This window comes from Gorilla gorilla, chromosome 5 (genome assembly GCF_029281585.2).
Source record: "Gorilla gorilla gorilla isolate KB3781 chromosome 5, NHGRI_mGorGor1-v2.1_pri, whole genome shotgun sequence".
NCBI lineage: Eukaryota > Metazoa > Chordata > Mammalia > Primates > Hominidae > Gorilla > Gorilla gorilla.
In genome coordinates this window covers 62,158,728-62,173,026 of record NC_073229.2, presented here as the reverse complement: position 1 = coordinate 62,173,026, position 14,299 = coordinate 62,158,728, and the positions used below count along the sequence as shown (strand labels likewise).

The window sequence follows — 14,299 nt, the reverse complement described above, 5'->3', positions numbered from 1 at the left end:
ATACACTTACATTGAAAAATTCACTGGTGGGAGCGTTGATCCTGCTTTGTGGAAGCCTTTACTCTGTTCTGGGTACATATATGGATTGTCCCCTGGAGTTAACTTTGGGATTCCATTCCTGGGATCAATATCTGTGGAGAAGGTTTGAAAACAAAATCATACAAGGGCTGAAGATGATCCACAGATTTGCTGTTAAGTATTGGCATGACAATGGAAATAGGATATTTTAGTATTTTATTATAAATTACATAGAAGTTTCTCAAAGTTCTGTTTGTGATTATCTTGCCTTAAGGAGATGAGCCTGTATTTGGGACATTTTCCAAAAAGTGTTGTTATAACTACCTCACCCTGGAAAAGAATTGTTAGATTCAGATGGAGTGTTTTGGTTTAAAATATAAGGTGAATCAGAGGTTTCTTTGCAATGATCCAAAAATCTCTGACCTAAAAATCTCTTCATTCCTGAGCATTAGTGCACTTTGAATCCCTGAGTCTTAGGAAGCCGAAGAAACAAGTGTCCTTGGGGCTCTGCCTCTCTGACTGGGTCCAGGAAGGAAACCAACTAAGGATGTCTTGCTCCTTCTGCCTCAAGGACTGGGGCCATGCAGCAGTGGGAGGTGGCTTCCTGGAGAAGAGCAAGATTACTCAGCCGAGGTTCTTACACCCAGCTCAGCCCCTGCTAAAGCCCTGGGAACAAGAAACTAATCACGGGAGTGGAAGGCATCAGCCTAGTGTAGGGTGATCATTTAAACCCACACACCTAAAGTCCTTAAAATTGCCTATTTAAAAAATTAAAATTCAAAATAAATAAATCAACCCACACACTTACACCAGATGCATCTCCTAAGAGAATAAGCCTGGACTACGAGACTCATCACCCTTGGGCTCAGAAGCAGGGACACGTGGCTGGAAGCCTGACCTCCATCTTTGCCACACACCCAGATTCTTCTAGCTAACTCGGAAAAGCCATCAGCGTGACAGGTGGAAGTTCTTGGGTTACCAGAGTATTTACTTTTTTGTCTTTCTCTTTCAAAAACCTTTTCAATAACTGACTGTATTACACTTTTGATTAGCTCTTCTGTGTAGTGAAATAACATCAACTGCACCCATGCATTGAGTGCCTGCTGGGTATGAGATGCTGAGGATTCAAAGCAGAGAGAGTGGAGGTTTAAAATATATACTGAATCCCCTTGAGGCCAGGAGTTCTAGACCAGCCTGGCCAACACAGTGAAACCCTGTCTCTACTAAAAATACAAAAATTAGCTGGGTGTGGTGGCACACGCCAGTAATCCCAGTTACTCGGGAGGCTGAGACAGGAGAATCGCTTAAACCCGGGAGACGGAGGTTGCAGTAAGCCGAGATCATGCCACTGCACTCCAGCCTGGGAAACAGAATGAGACTCTGTCTCAAAAATTTAATTAATTAATTAAATATACAGTGCATCTGAAACCTTTTGCATACCGAACCAGGGCACTGACAAGTAAGAGTTGGGTGACAACAAGAGGTGGTGGGAAGGGTTTGGACTTTGGAGTCAGTCGCACCTGAGTTCATACTCACTCCTGCAATTTCTACGTCTGTGCCCTTGAGCTATTTATTTAACCTTCCTAAGCCTTTTTAACCTCATTTATAAACTGTTTATTTCAAATGGCTACTTTGCAGAGTTATCATGAATACTAAATAATAATGATGTGAGCATATAACAAGCACCCAAGAAATAGTAGCAATTATTATTATTTGAAATCAGAACTGGACTAATACCCCTCATCCCAATTATTTTTTAATCTGGAGGATACGATTGCTATATAGCTGAGGTATAAACTTCTCCCCAGGGAATCTCATCTAGATAGGGAGACATATGTAAAGACGAAGGTAACACTACAAAGCAGTAAATGCCATATACTATAGAACAGTGGTTCCAAAATTTTAGCACACCTGAAAATCACCTAGGAAACTTGTTTAAAATGCAGCCTTTAACCCAAGAAATTCTGTTTCAGAAGATCTCTAATAGTTCCCAGAACCAGTAATTTTTATAAACTCTCCAGTTGATTATGATATAGGTGGTCTAAGGAGAACACCTAGAAATAGACTATGGTTGCCAGGCGCAGTGGCTCATGCTTGTAATCCCAGCACTTTGGGAGGCCGAGGCAGGCGGATCACCTGACATCAGGAGTTCGAGACCAACCTGATCAACATGGTGAAATCCCGTCTCCACTAAAAATACAAAATTAGCTGGGCATGGTGGCACATGCCTGTAATCCCAGCTACTCAGGAGGCTGAGGCAGGAGAATCGCTTGAACCTGGGAGGCAGAGATTGCAGTGAGCCGAGATCGCACCATTGCACTCCAGCCTGGGCAACAAGAGTGAAACTCCGTCTCAAAAAAAAAATATATATATATATAGACTATGGTAAAAGATATCACAAGATAATGTCAGGAGGAAGAAAAAGAGGCAATGGTGTGATGTCAGTATAAGGTGTTACTTTTAGGGGGAAAATCTCCCAAACAACACTTCTGAGATAACATGTTTGTTTAAGCTATGAAGTACAATATGGGGCCTTGGTATAATTTCTGGATATCTCACCAAAACAGGTATCAGCCCAAAGGGCTGGCCACTATGTATCAATAGCTGATGGACCCATAACACTGCATGATCAGTTCTAATGCTTGTTTGTTTTTATACAGACCATCCAATTTCCTGGATGTAGACATTCAGGAAGTAGAAAATGGGAAACATACATTTAGAGACAAATAACCATATGAGGGATCGAACCGTTCACCAAATAACTTACTCTGCCCCACATTTCAGTGCCCCGATGCGTTTAGGTAGAGCCATGTTCTGACTGATAGATTGTGAGCAGAGATGATATGTGCCACTTTAAAAAGAAGCATTTAAGGAGCTGATGTGAAAAACCTTCCAGCATTTTCTCTTTCCCCTTCTATGGCAATCTTAGAAGCCACAGGTTGAGATGGAAAGGTCACAGATAAAAGCAGACGGCATCCTTGGAAAGGAGCTGTCCTGGAGAGCTGCTGGATCCACAGTGGACTTTACAAGAGAAAAGAGCAAACTTTAGTGCTTAAGCTGCAGAGATTTCAGGGACTGTTACTGTGGCAGAATCTATCCTATTCTGACTAATACAATATGCTGTACTGTGGGAAGAGCTACACAATAGAAAATTGTATTTTCAGATCTATTTCCCTACCACCTACAATCATAGATGGCATTTTGTTCTGTGGCAACAGCTAGGCCTTTAAGGAACTCCACCAATATCCTGGTTATGGCTGATGGATAACAGTCAACCATTATTTAAAGATATTTTGATTGATTTTTTAATATAATAATGCATTGCATTCCAGTTTAAAATGGCAGCTGGTTGGCAGTCCCTGAGCCTACCACTTCATCTCATCCAAGAAATAATGAGTGGGGGCCAGGAGTGGTGGCTCACACCTGTAATCCCAGCACTTTGGGAGGCCGAGGCGGGTGGATCATCTGAGGTCAGGAGTTTGAGACCAGCCTGGCCAACATGGTGAAACCCTGTCTCTACTAAAAGACAAGAATTAGCCGGCAGTGGTGGCACATGCCTGTAATCCCAGGAGGCTGAGACATGAGAATTGCTTGAACCCAGGGGGCGGAGGTTGCAGTGAGCCGAGGTCAGGCTACTGCACTCCAGCCTGGGTGACAGAGTGAGACTCTGTCTAAAAAAAAAAAAAAGAAAGAAAGAAAGAGAAAAGAAAAGAAGAAAAAGAAAAAGAAAGAAAGACAGAAAGAAAAAAAGAAAGAAAGAAAAGAAAGAGTGGGGAGAGAATTTCACGAAGGAAGAAGTGTCCAGTGTCAAGCTTGACAGTATCAAGTGCTGCAGTGAGATCAAGGAAGAGAAGAAATGGAAAAAGACCATTGCGTTTGATGTTTAAAGAAGTCACTGTACATCACCTAAGAAGTAATCATACTAAAACGAATCAAGCCTGTAGACCCAACTACCACTTCACAGGAAATACACAGGAAAGAGGAACCTGTTAAATGATACCAAGCAATGTAATCAGCAAAGTCCTGATCATGGTCAATACTACAGGATAAGGCCTAGTTTCTTCACCATACAAATTGCAAGAAAAAAGGAGGGAGAAAGAAACTTAACAGACATACCAACCAATTTCAATCTGCGGGCCTTACTTGGATCCTGATCCAAACAAACTAAATATTTTTAAATTATGGCATTTATGAGACAATGGGATATTTGGACACTGGCTATATTAAGGAATTACTGTTAATTTTTAAAATATGATATTATGATATGGAATTGTGGTTATGTTAATAAAATAATCCTTATCTCTCAGAGGCACATATGATATATTTAGAGATGAAATAATATGATGTCTGAAATTTGCTTTAAAATAATCCCTGGGAGGAGGAGTAATGATGAAACAAGTTAGCCAGGTGTTGATCATTATTGAAGCTGAGTGGATGAGTACATCGGGTTTCATTTTGCTATTGTTTGAAAATTTACCTAATAAGTTTTTCTTGAAAAAAATGTGAAATATGGGTTACCACTGGAGTTGGGGGAGGAAAGATGGAATATTCAGGGAAGAGGATATTGGAGGCTTCAAATATAAAGTTAGAATTTTATTTCTTAAGTGGAGTAAAAGAACGCAAGTATTTGTGATATTTCATTTTATATAGTCAACAAATGTTTCATAAATATATCATTGCATTTACTCAGTATTTATAAAACCCTAAAGGAAGAAGGGAAAGAAGAAATGAAAGGATGGAGAGAGGGAGGGAGGAAAGGAAAAAGGAAGGAAGGAGGGAAGGAAGGAAGGAGGGAAGGAGGGAAGGAAGGAAGGAAGGAAAGAAAGAAAAAGAAGAGGAAAGGAGAAGAAAGAAAAAGAAAGGAAAGGAGAGGGAAGAATCATAAACATAAAATTCAGGATAAGGTGGTTTACTTTTGAGCCAGGAGGGCAGTGATAAGTCAAGATTAAGATTTGGGTCATTATGATAATCCCATTTACTTTTGATAGGTACTTGCAGCTCAAGAGTGCAGGGTAGGCTGGCTGCAGTGGCTCACACCTGTAATACCAGCACTTTGAGAGGCCAAGGCCGGCTAATCGCTTGGGCCCAGGAGTTTGAGACTGGCCTGGGCAACATGGAGAAACCCTGTCTCTACTAAAAATAGAAAAATCAGCCGGGCATGGTGGCACATGCCTCTAGTCCCAGCAACTTAGAGGCTGAGGTTAGAGGATTGCTTGAGCCTGGGGCTGGGGGGCTGGCATTCGGAACTGCAGTGAGCCAAGATGGTGGCACTGCACTCCAGCCTGGGCCACAGAGCAAGACCTTGTCTTAAAAAAAAAAAGTGCTGGGCACGGTGGCTTACGTCTGTAATCCCAGCACTTTGGGAGGCCGAGGCAGGCAGATCACCTGAGGTCCGGAGTTCGAGACCAGCCTGACCAACATGGAGAAATCCGTCTCTACTATAAATACAAAATTAGCCGGGTGTGGTGGTGCATGCCTATAATCCCATCTACTCCAGAGGCTGAGGCAGGCGAATGGCTTGAACCCGGGAGGCAGAGGTTGCTGTGAGCCAAGATCGCGCCATTGCACTCCAGCCTGGGCAACAAGAGCGAAACTCCGTCTCAAAAAAAAAAAAAGTGCAAGGTGCAGGACTCCTCACAGATTTCCATATCAATGACCACTCTCCCAGCTCATTTAGTATGGCTTTCTACGTATTTTTCTACCCAAATAAATAAAAGCCTCAATTCTCAAAACTATTTGTCTCTGTTGTGAGTTTAAGTCTATTTTAAAACTCAAAAATGAGAACAGTCTACTTCTTTCTCTTTGTATTCCTGCTACAGCAATCCTATTTATTTCTGGAGCAATGGTTGCCTCCTACACAGGGATTTATATAGAAAAATGTGTCATAAATGGTCAGTTGGTACTCAGCAACTTTTGAGGGTCTTTCGGTAAGTCTATTATGAGTAGGTTGGGGCAAAGAACTCACTGAGCTACAAACCAAGGAGATATAGATACACAGGTAGATATATATTCATTTCAATAGCCTTTAATTAAATCAGCAATAAAATAAAAACATGCACTTCAGGCTGAGGTTTATGGGATGTTTCCTTGTGGAGAATATAAAGTACAATTTCAATGTGTATGCCAGGCAGCATCTAATTGGAACATAAATTCTTTTCTTCAGACTTCAATGGAGGTTTCTATTAATAAGTATCTGAGAGAACTTATCTGATGACTTAAATGTCACATTTGCATTTTATGAAATTCAGAGAAAAAAGAAAATGTGGATCAGCATCTGTTGTGAGGTCTTTGCCAAAACGTGCAGCCTGCAAACTGTCCCCTTCACTTTTCTGTCTTCCTGGCTGCACTAGGGGAACATGGTGACTCTACAGGGCTGCCCCCAGCTACAGAACGCAGGGCCTATAGAATCACGACTCGAGAGTTTTTCGGGGACTGCACAGTCAAGACCCAGAAGGAAACATCACCGTATTTCTTTCTCCCAAAGCACTTGTCCACCGTCCTCTCTGATAGAGACCTCTTGTTGCCGAGGAAGACTCCATTAAAGAAGCACTGCTTTCCGACATGGTAGGTGTGGATGTTGCTGCTAAACCTCGGGTAAAATGTCCACTCAGGACGATGCCCATCTTCTGCAAGACACCAGAAAGCCTTCCATTAGCACTGTTCCCAGCCTCATAATGCAACTGGATGACAAAAAGCTGTGAAAACTCCACAGGCACTATCTGGCTATACAACTTTAATTAATGTGTATAATCCCTTGGTTCTACATCAGAGACAGTGTGAAACTCTGTGGGACTAGACACAAAAGGAAGGGAAGTCAGGGGAGAGCTATCTAAGAGGCCGTCTTTGTTTTTGCTTGCTTGTTTGCCCTCTTCACCCTCTCCTTCAAAAATAAAGCCAACTTTATGTTTGGAAGTTAAGTATTGATTGGGAAGCTCAGAGACAGTCTTACAAGTACCTGTGATACAATCTTCACTCTGATAACGGTGTAGGAAAAATAGAATGCCATCAACCAGCAAATGGCTAGGCCAGTGCCATCCACATGGCACCTCAAGTGGAGGAAACATGGTGTTGGCTGCAACAATAGCACGCGCATGTGCTACGGTGACACCGGGAAATGGACCCGTGATAATTTCAAATGAGAAAAGCTGTCGTGAGACCCCAGGCTAGTTTCTGGACCTTGCAGTGCCTTTGTTTCATCATCTGATACTTTTCCTGTAAGATTGCTAACAGTGACTTTAGACAATAAAAGATCCCCTAGCAGCTCTAGGGGTGCTTGAGAAATGTGGGCTCTGGGATAGCCAAGAAGAGCACAGGCTTTGAGGCAAGCAAGTGTGGGTTCTGATCCCATTGCTCTACTTCCTGGCCATGTGGCTTTATGGATGACTGAATGTCTCAAAGCCTCAGTTTCCTCCTCTGTAAAACGGGTATGTCTATATTAACCATATAGATCTATATGTATTGACACAGAAAGAGGTCCATGATCTATTTATACCAGTTTGTATACTAACCCATTTATTTTATAGCTATATATGTACACACGTGTATGTATACACACACACATACATTTCAAAATATTGGAAAAATATATGTCGACTCTTCACAGCTATGGGGCAGAATAGGGATATTGTTGAAAAATATTGGGGAAGGGGTTTTTATACTCTGTATACTTCTATGTTATTTTAATGTCTTTCTGCAGTATTTTAATGGGTTTTATATAAAGGCATCTTATTTTTGAAAAACATATAATGGCTTCCTGGCAGAGGTTTTGTGAATTTTGAGATAAAGTACATCAAATGCTTGACAGTTGTGGGCCTTCGGTGATGGTGGCCAACAGTATGGCAGACTTCTGAAAAGACCTGGGGCACAGAAGCATGTGGAGGAGGGTCTGTGACTTACTCGTCTGCAACTTAAGCAGGCTGAATTCCTCAGGATATTTATCCTTTTGGACTTCAGGCAACGACATTTCAGAGGAGTGATCAGAATGTGAGAAGGAGAGTTTCCGATCCAAGTCAGCAGTGGTGCTGGAAAGAAAGCAGAAGGATTCTTCCACATGCTTAAACTGGTAGTTAGAGCCTGATCTCACATAGTTTACCCTAGAATTGCCCTCGCTTATGAGAACTGGGACTACTCCTCTATAAAAGTCCTTGAGCATATCATTTATTTACTCATAATTTGAGGGGACTGAAACTTATTGAAAAGATGGGTATTCAGTGGCACACGCCTGTAATCCCAAAACCTTGGGAGGCTGAGACAGGTGGATCACTTGAGGCCAGGAGTTTGAGACCAGACTGGACAGCATAGTGAGATCCCATCTTTACTAATTTTTTTAAGTGTTTAAAAATAATTTGGTGGTTCTTCAAAAAGTTGAACACAGAATTACCATAAGACTCAGTAATTCTGTTTCTAGGTGTATACCTAAAAGAACTGACAACAGAGATTCAAACAGATACTTGCATGTGAATGTTCTTTGCAGCATTATTCATAACAGCCAAAAAGTGGAAACGACCCAAGTGTCCATCAAGAGAAGAATGGATAAGCAAAATGTGCTACATAACACATACAATGGAATATTATTCAGCCTTAAAAAGGAATGAAGTGGCTGGGCATGGTGGCTTATGCCTGTAATCCCAACACTTTGGAACGCTGAGGCAGGTGGATCACTTGAGCTCAGGAGTTCAAGACCAGCCTGGGCAACATGGAGAAACCCCATCACTACCAAAAATACAAAAATTAGCCAGGCATGGTAGTGCATGCCTGTAATCCCAGCTACTCAGGAGGCTGAGGCAGGAGAATTACTTAAACTCAGGAAGTGGAGACTGCAGAGATCTCGCCACTGCACTCCAGCCTGGGCAACAAAGTGAGATGCTGTCTCAAAAAAATAAGAAAAAAATAAAGGAATGAAGTAGTGATGCATGCTACAACATGGTGAGCCTTGAAAACATTATGCTAAGTAAAATAAGCCAGACACAAAAGGACAAATATTATGTGATTCCACTTATATGAAATATCTAGAATAGGTAACTTCATAGAAAGTAGATTACAGGTTACCAGGGGCTGGGGAGAGGGGAGAATGGCAAGTTATTGCATGGTCATAGAGTTTCTGTTTGGACTGATGAAAATGTCTGAAAATAGACAATGGTGATGGTTACACAACATTATGAGTGTAATTAATGCCACTGAATTGTACACTTAAAAATGGATAAAATCAGGCAGGCGCAGTGGCTCATGCCTATAATCTTAGTATTTCGGGAGGCCAAGGTAGGAGGATCACTTAAGCCCAGGTGTTTGAGACCAGCCTGGGCAAAATAGTGAGACCTCATCTCTACAAAAAAATTTTTAATTAGCCAGGTGTGGTGGTGCACACCTGTAGTTCTAGTTACTTGGGAGGCTGAGGTGGAAGGATCACTTGATCCCACGAAGTGGAGGCTGCAGTGAGCAGTGACTATGCTACTGCACTCCAGCCTGGGCTACAGAGTGAAATCCCATTTCTTTAAAAAACATTTTTTAATGGATAAAATGGCAAATGTTGTGCCATATATATTTTACTACAATTTTTAGAAAGGAATGATATATATTACAACATGTATGCACCTTGAAAGCATTGTGCTAAGTGAAAGAAGCCAGACACCAAAGACCACATATTGATAATCCTATTAATATTACATGTCCGAAATAGGCAAATCTATACAGACAAAAGTAGATTAATGGTTGTCTCGGACTAGAGGGATAGGAAGATGGGGCTGCAGGGGGATGATTGCTAAAGGGTATGGATTTCTTTTTGTGGTGATGAAAATGTTCTAAAATTGATTGTGGTGATAGTTGCACAACTTTATGAATACACTAAAAACCATCGAGTTGTGTGCACAGTTTAAGTGGGTGACTTTTAAGGTATGTGAATTATGTTTAAATAAATCTGTTACCAAAAAAAGCATGTTTAATAAAACCATTAAATGCAAATAAAAAATCAATAAGTATATAAAGAAGACAAAGAAATAATCAAAAACAAACCTAGGCTGAAATGATTACAATAATAGAGCATTATGTTTAGAGCTGAACTTCCTAGCAGTTTATAAAGGCCCACAACAAACTATTATAGGTGTCAGCTGAAAATGCAATCACTTCTGGTTTAAATGGCTTTGCGTCTGAAACCTGGCCTTGGACAATGTTTTCAGGTACAATGATCTGTTATCAAGTCACAGGATCTTTTTTCATAACAATGCGTCACTCATATTTAAATGGCATCAAAGCAACTTCATATTGCTTGTCTTGTTTGCTCCCTACTAACAATCCTGTGATGTAGGTAGGACCAATAACTCAGTGCCCCCACCCCCGATTCAGAATATAAGCAATTTTGGAGGTGTGTTAGTTTCCATGACAAGAGTATAGCTGGGGACAACTGGAATTGGGGTTCAGTGTCTCAGAACTGTCACTCTCCTCTGCTTATCCTGACACCTTGGCTTCCTTTCTGCCAATTGCAGATGAGCTTCTTCACAAGAGCAAAAAGGCCACTGACAGACCAGATTCAAATTCTCATGTCTTCCAACCAATTTTTACCCGTATCTCCAATGTGAAAAATCTCAGGGAAGGACTCACTGGCTCAGCCCAGATCACACATTCTCCCTTAAATCAATCACAATCAAGAAGTGGAGATAAGTAAGATGATGGTAGCTCCTATTCAGAATACTCATTAAAACTGGGTAGGCAGGAGTTCGAGACCAGCCAGGGAAACATAGCAACATCTTCTGTTAAAATGTTTAAAAACTGCATAGGGAAGGGCTGGGCACAGTGGCTCATGCCTGTAATCCCAACACTTTGGGAGGCTGAGGTGGGTGGATCACCTGAGGTCAGGAGTTCAAGACCAGCCTGGCCAACATAGTGAAACCCCATCTCTACTGAAAATACAAAATTAGCCAGGTGTGGTGGCATGCACCTGTAATCCCAGCTATTCAGGAGGCTGAGGAGGGGGAATCACTTGAACCCAGGAGGCCAAGGTTCCAGTGAGCCAAGATGGCGCCATTGGACTCCAGCTGGGACAACACGAGCGAAACTCTATCTAAAAAAACAAACAAACAAACAAACAAAAACTGGGTAAGGAAGGAGTGAAAATCAATTCCCCAGAAAAAGGAGAATAGCATAGATGACGCCACTGGAAAGTCAGTGGAAGCCAAGCAGCTTCTACAATATGTGAACACAGCAAGGCATTGGAGGAAGCCACTTCAAGCAAAGGAGGCAATGTGAGCAAAGGCATAGAAGGAAGAAACATCAGGGAAATGAAGAAATTTGATGTGGTTGTGGCAGGAGTTTTTGAGGTAAAGGTGGAGAAGAGGAGGAGACAGATCTGGAGAACTTGCAGTTCATATGAGGGGGGACTCTTTTTTTTCGAGCTTTAATGGGATATCATTAAATAATGGTAAGCAAGGACGTGACATGGTCACTTGTGGTTAGAAAACTCTGGAAGCTGTGAATGGAATGGGCTTTGAGAATATAAAATTTAAGTCAGGGAGTCCACTTAGGAGAGTGTAGCAGGCAGCCTCTGACATGGCTGCCAGTGATCCCTGACTCTTGGTATTTATTCCCTCCTGTAATCTTCTCCCTTCGAGTATAGGCTAGACCTACTGACTCACTTTCAACAAAGAGAAAACAGCAAACGTTATGGGATGTCACTTTCCACGTTAGGTTACAAAGAGACTGTGGCTTTGTCTTATGTGCACTCCTGCTTGCTTGTAAGGAGAGACAGCTGCTATGTTGTGAGATGCCCTCTGTAGAGACAAGGAACTGAGGGAAGCCTGTGGGCAACAGCCAGTGGGGAACTGAACTCTCAGCCCCAGCAGCCTGTGAGGAAGTGAATCCTGCCATCAACCATATGAGTGAGCTTGGAAGTGGATCCTCCCACAGTTGAGCCTTCAGATGAGCCCACAGCTCTGGCCAACACCTCGATTGCAATCTTGTGAGAGAGACCTTGAGCCAGAGGCACCCAACTAGGTTATACTCAGATTCCTGACCTGTAGAAAATGTGAGATAATAAATGTTTGTTGTTTTAAGTAACTAAGTTAGGGTGATTTGTTGTGTACCAATAAATAACTAATCTAGAAGGTATTACAGTGGTCCAGGTAAGAGATGATCAGGGCCTTGAGTGGGACCATGGGAATATAGATGGAGTAGAAGAGATGGACTTATACAGTGTTTCAGGGCTTGATCCCCCATTGGATGAGCGGCAGGAGACAAGCATGACCTGTCAATCTATACCTTTGGAGCTGTATGAATACTGAGATTATCAACTGAGACAAGGAACACAGAAGGATTTGGTTTGTAAGGATGGGTGATGAGAAGTTCAGTCAAGGCATGTTGAGTTTGGGGGCCTGTGGGACATCAGGTGGAGATATCTGGAAAGCAGTTCAATATATCAATCTAAAGCCTGAGGCTATGTCTAGAGTGGAGCTTTAGATTCAGCTACACATGCTTTGACTGAGTTAGGTCCTCCGTAACCCAGGCATCATGAAAGATAAAGGGGACTTATTTAGGTGGGAATTAGGAATGCAGAAGTGGCAGCAATCACCCAGTTCCCCATCCTACAGGATGTGAACCTCACATTCCAGGCTTTCTTTGCCTCCCAATACATGGTCCCACTACTGCTGCTAGTGATATACACCTGTTGCAGAGGACCTAAAGAGGCAGAGCTTAAGAATTATGCCAGCCTCTTCCATGTCTAGTGCTGGGGGGCAGCAAGTCCACTTGGAGCAGATTTTATGATATAAAGAATCACTTGAGCAACTTCCCTTAACTTTGACTGAATAAATCCATTTCTAGGAATTTACTTTTATGATATAACCAGAGATGGGCAAAAGCTGAATGTACAGGGACACACATTACAGCACTATTTACAATAGCAACTCTTTAAAACTATAGGTCACTGGTTAGATTGTGGTCTATTCATCTGACACTCAAGCACTGTAGTCATTGAAAACCATATTCTTGAAAAACACTCAAAGGTATGAGAAAATTCTCTCCACATATTGCTCAGTGGAAAAGCTGCCTTTATAAGATGTCCTTCAGTAAGTGAATGAATAAATAAACTATGGTACATCCAGACAATGGAATATTCTTTGGCATTGAAAAAATGAGCTATTAAGTGGTGAAATGACATGAAGGCAACTTAAATGCATATTATTGAGAGAAGCCAATCTGAAAAGGGTATATACTATACGATTCCAACTATATGTCATTCTGGAAAGGAAAAAACTATGGAGACAGTAAAAATATCTGTGGTTGCCAGGGGGTGGGAGGGGTGGGAGGGGATGAATAGATGGAACACACAGGATTTTTTAGGACAGTGAAACCATAATGTGCTGGGAGCAGTGGCTCATGCCCAGCACTTTGTGAGGCTGCAGCAGGTGGATCACTTGAGTCCAGGAGTTTGAAACTGGCCTGGGTAGTATAGTAAGATCCTGTCTCTTCAAAACAAACAAATTTACAAATTAGTTGGGCATGGTTGCACACATCTGTGGTCCCAGCTACTCAGGAGGCTGAGGCAGGAGGATTGCTTCAGCCTGGGAGGTCAGGGCTGCAGTGAGCCACGATCATGCCACTGCCTGGGTGACAGAACAAGACCCTGTCTCAAAAATAAATAAATAAATAAAAATAGAGAAGCTACTATAATGATGGATACATGCCATTATACATTTGTCCAAACCCATAGACTGTGCAACACCAAGAGTGAGCCCTGTTGTAAACAAGGGGCTTTGGGTGATTATGATGTATCCATGTAGGTTTATCCACGGTAATAAATGTCCCACTCTGGTGCAGGATGTGATAGTGGGGGAGGCTGTACATGTGTTGGGGCAGGGAGTACATAGGAACTTTGTACCTTACTGTTAATTTTTCTGTGTACCCAAAACTGCTCTGAAAATAGTAAAACCCTTAATAAATCTTTTTAAAAAGTAGGTTTTACAAAAGAGTAATATAATATGATCTTAATCGTAAAATAAATATATATTTTATGTGCAAAAAATATGTTTACTTGCACATATAAAAAACTAATAGCAAAATGTTAACATATTCTCTAAGATGTGAAATTATAGTGACTTTTCTTTTATTTATTTATTTATTTATTTTGACACAAGTTCTCACTCTGTCGCCTAGGCTGGAGTGCAACGGCTCGATCATAGCTCACTGCAGCCTGGAACTCCTGGGCTCAACTGATCTTCCCAACTCAGCCTCCTGAGTAGCCAGGATTACAGGTGCACACCCCCAGGCCCGGCTAATTTTTGTATTTTTTTGTAGA

General features: G+C 41.7%; 1 protein-coding gene across 2 annotated transcripts in view; it reads right to left on the bottom strand.

The window, feature by feature from the left end:
- SPATS1 (spermatogenesis associated serine rich 1) overlaps window positions 1–14,299 on the bottom strand; it is a 37,482-nt gene that overhangs the window by 11,688 nt on the left and 11,495 nt on the right. For both annotated transcript variants that reach the window (XM_019029872.4, XM_004044122.5), the window contains exons 4-6: window positions 7,915–8,039; window positions 6,483–6,644; window positions 11–131 (exon numbers count right to left, since the gene is read on the bottom strand). In XM_019029872.4, coding sequence (XP_018885417.1) covers window positions 11–131; window positions 6,483–6,644; window positions 7,915–8,039 — 408 coding nt within the window. The remainder of the gene's footprint in view (window positions 1–10; window positions 132–6,482; window positions 6,645–7,914; window positions 8,040–14,299) is intronic.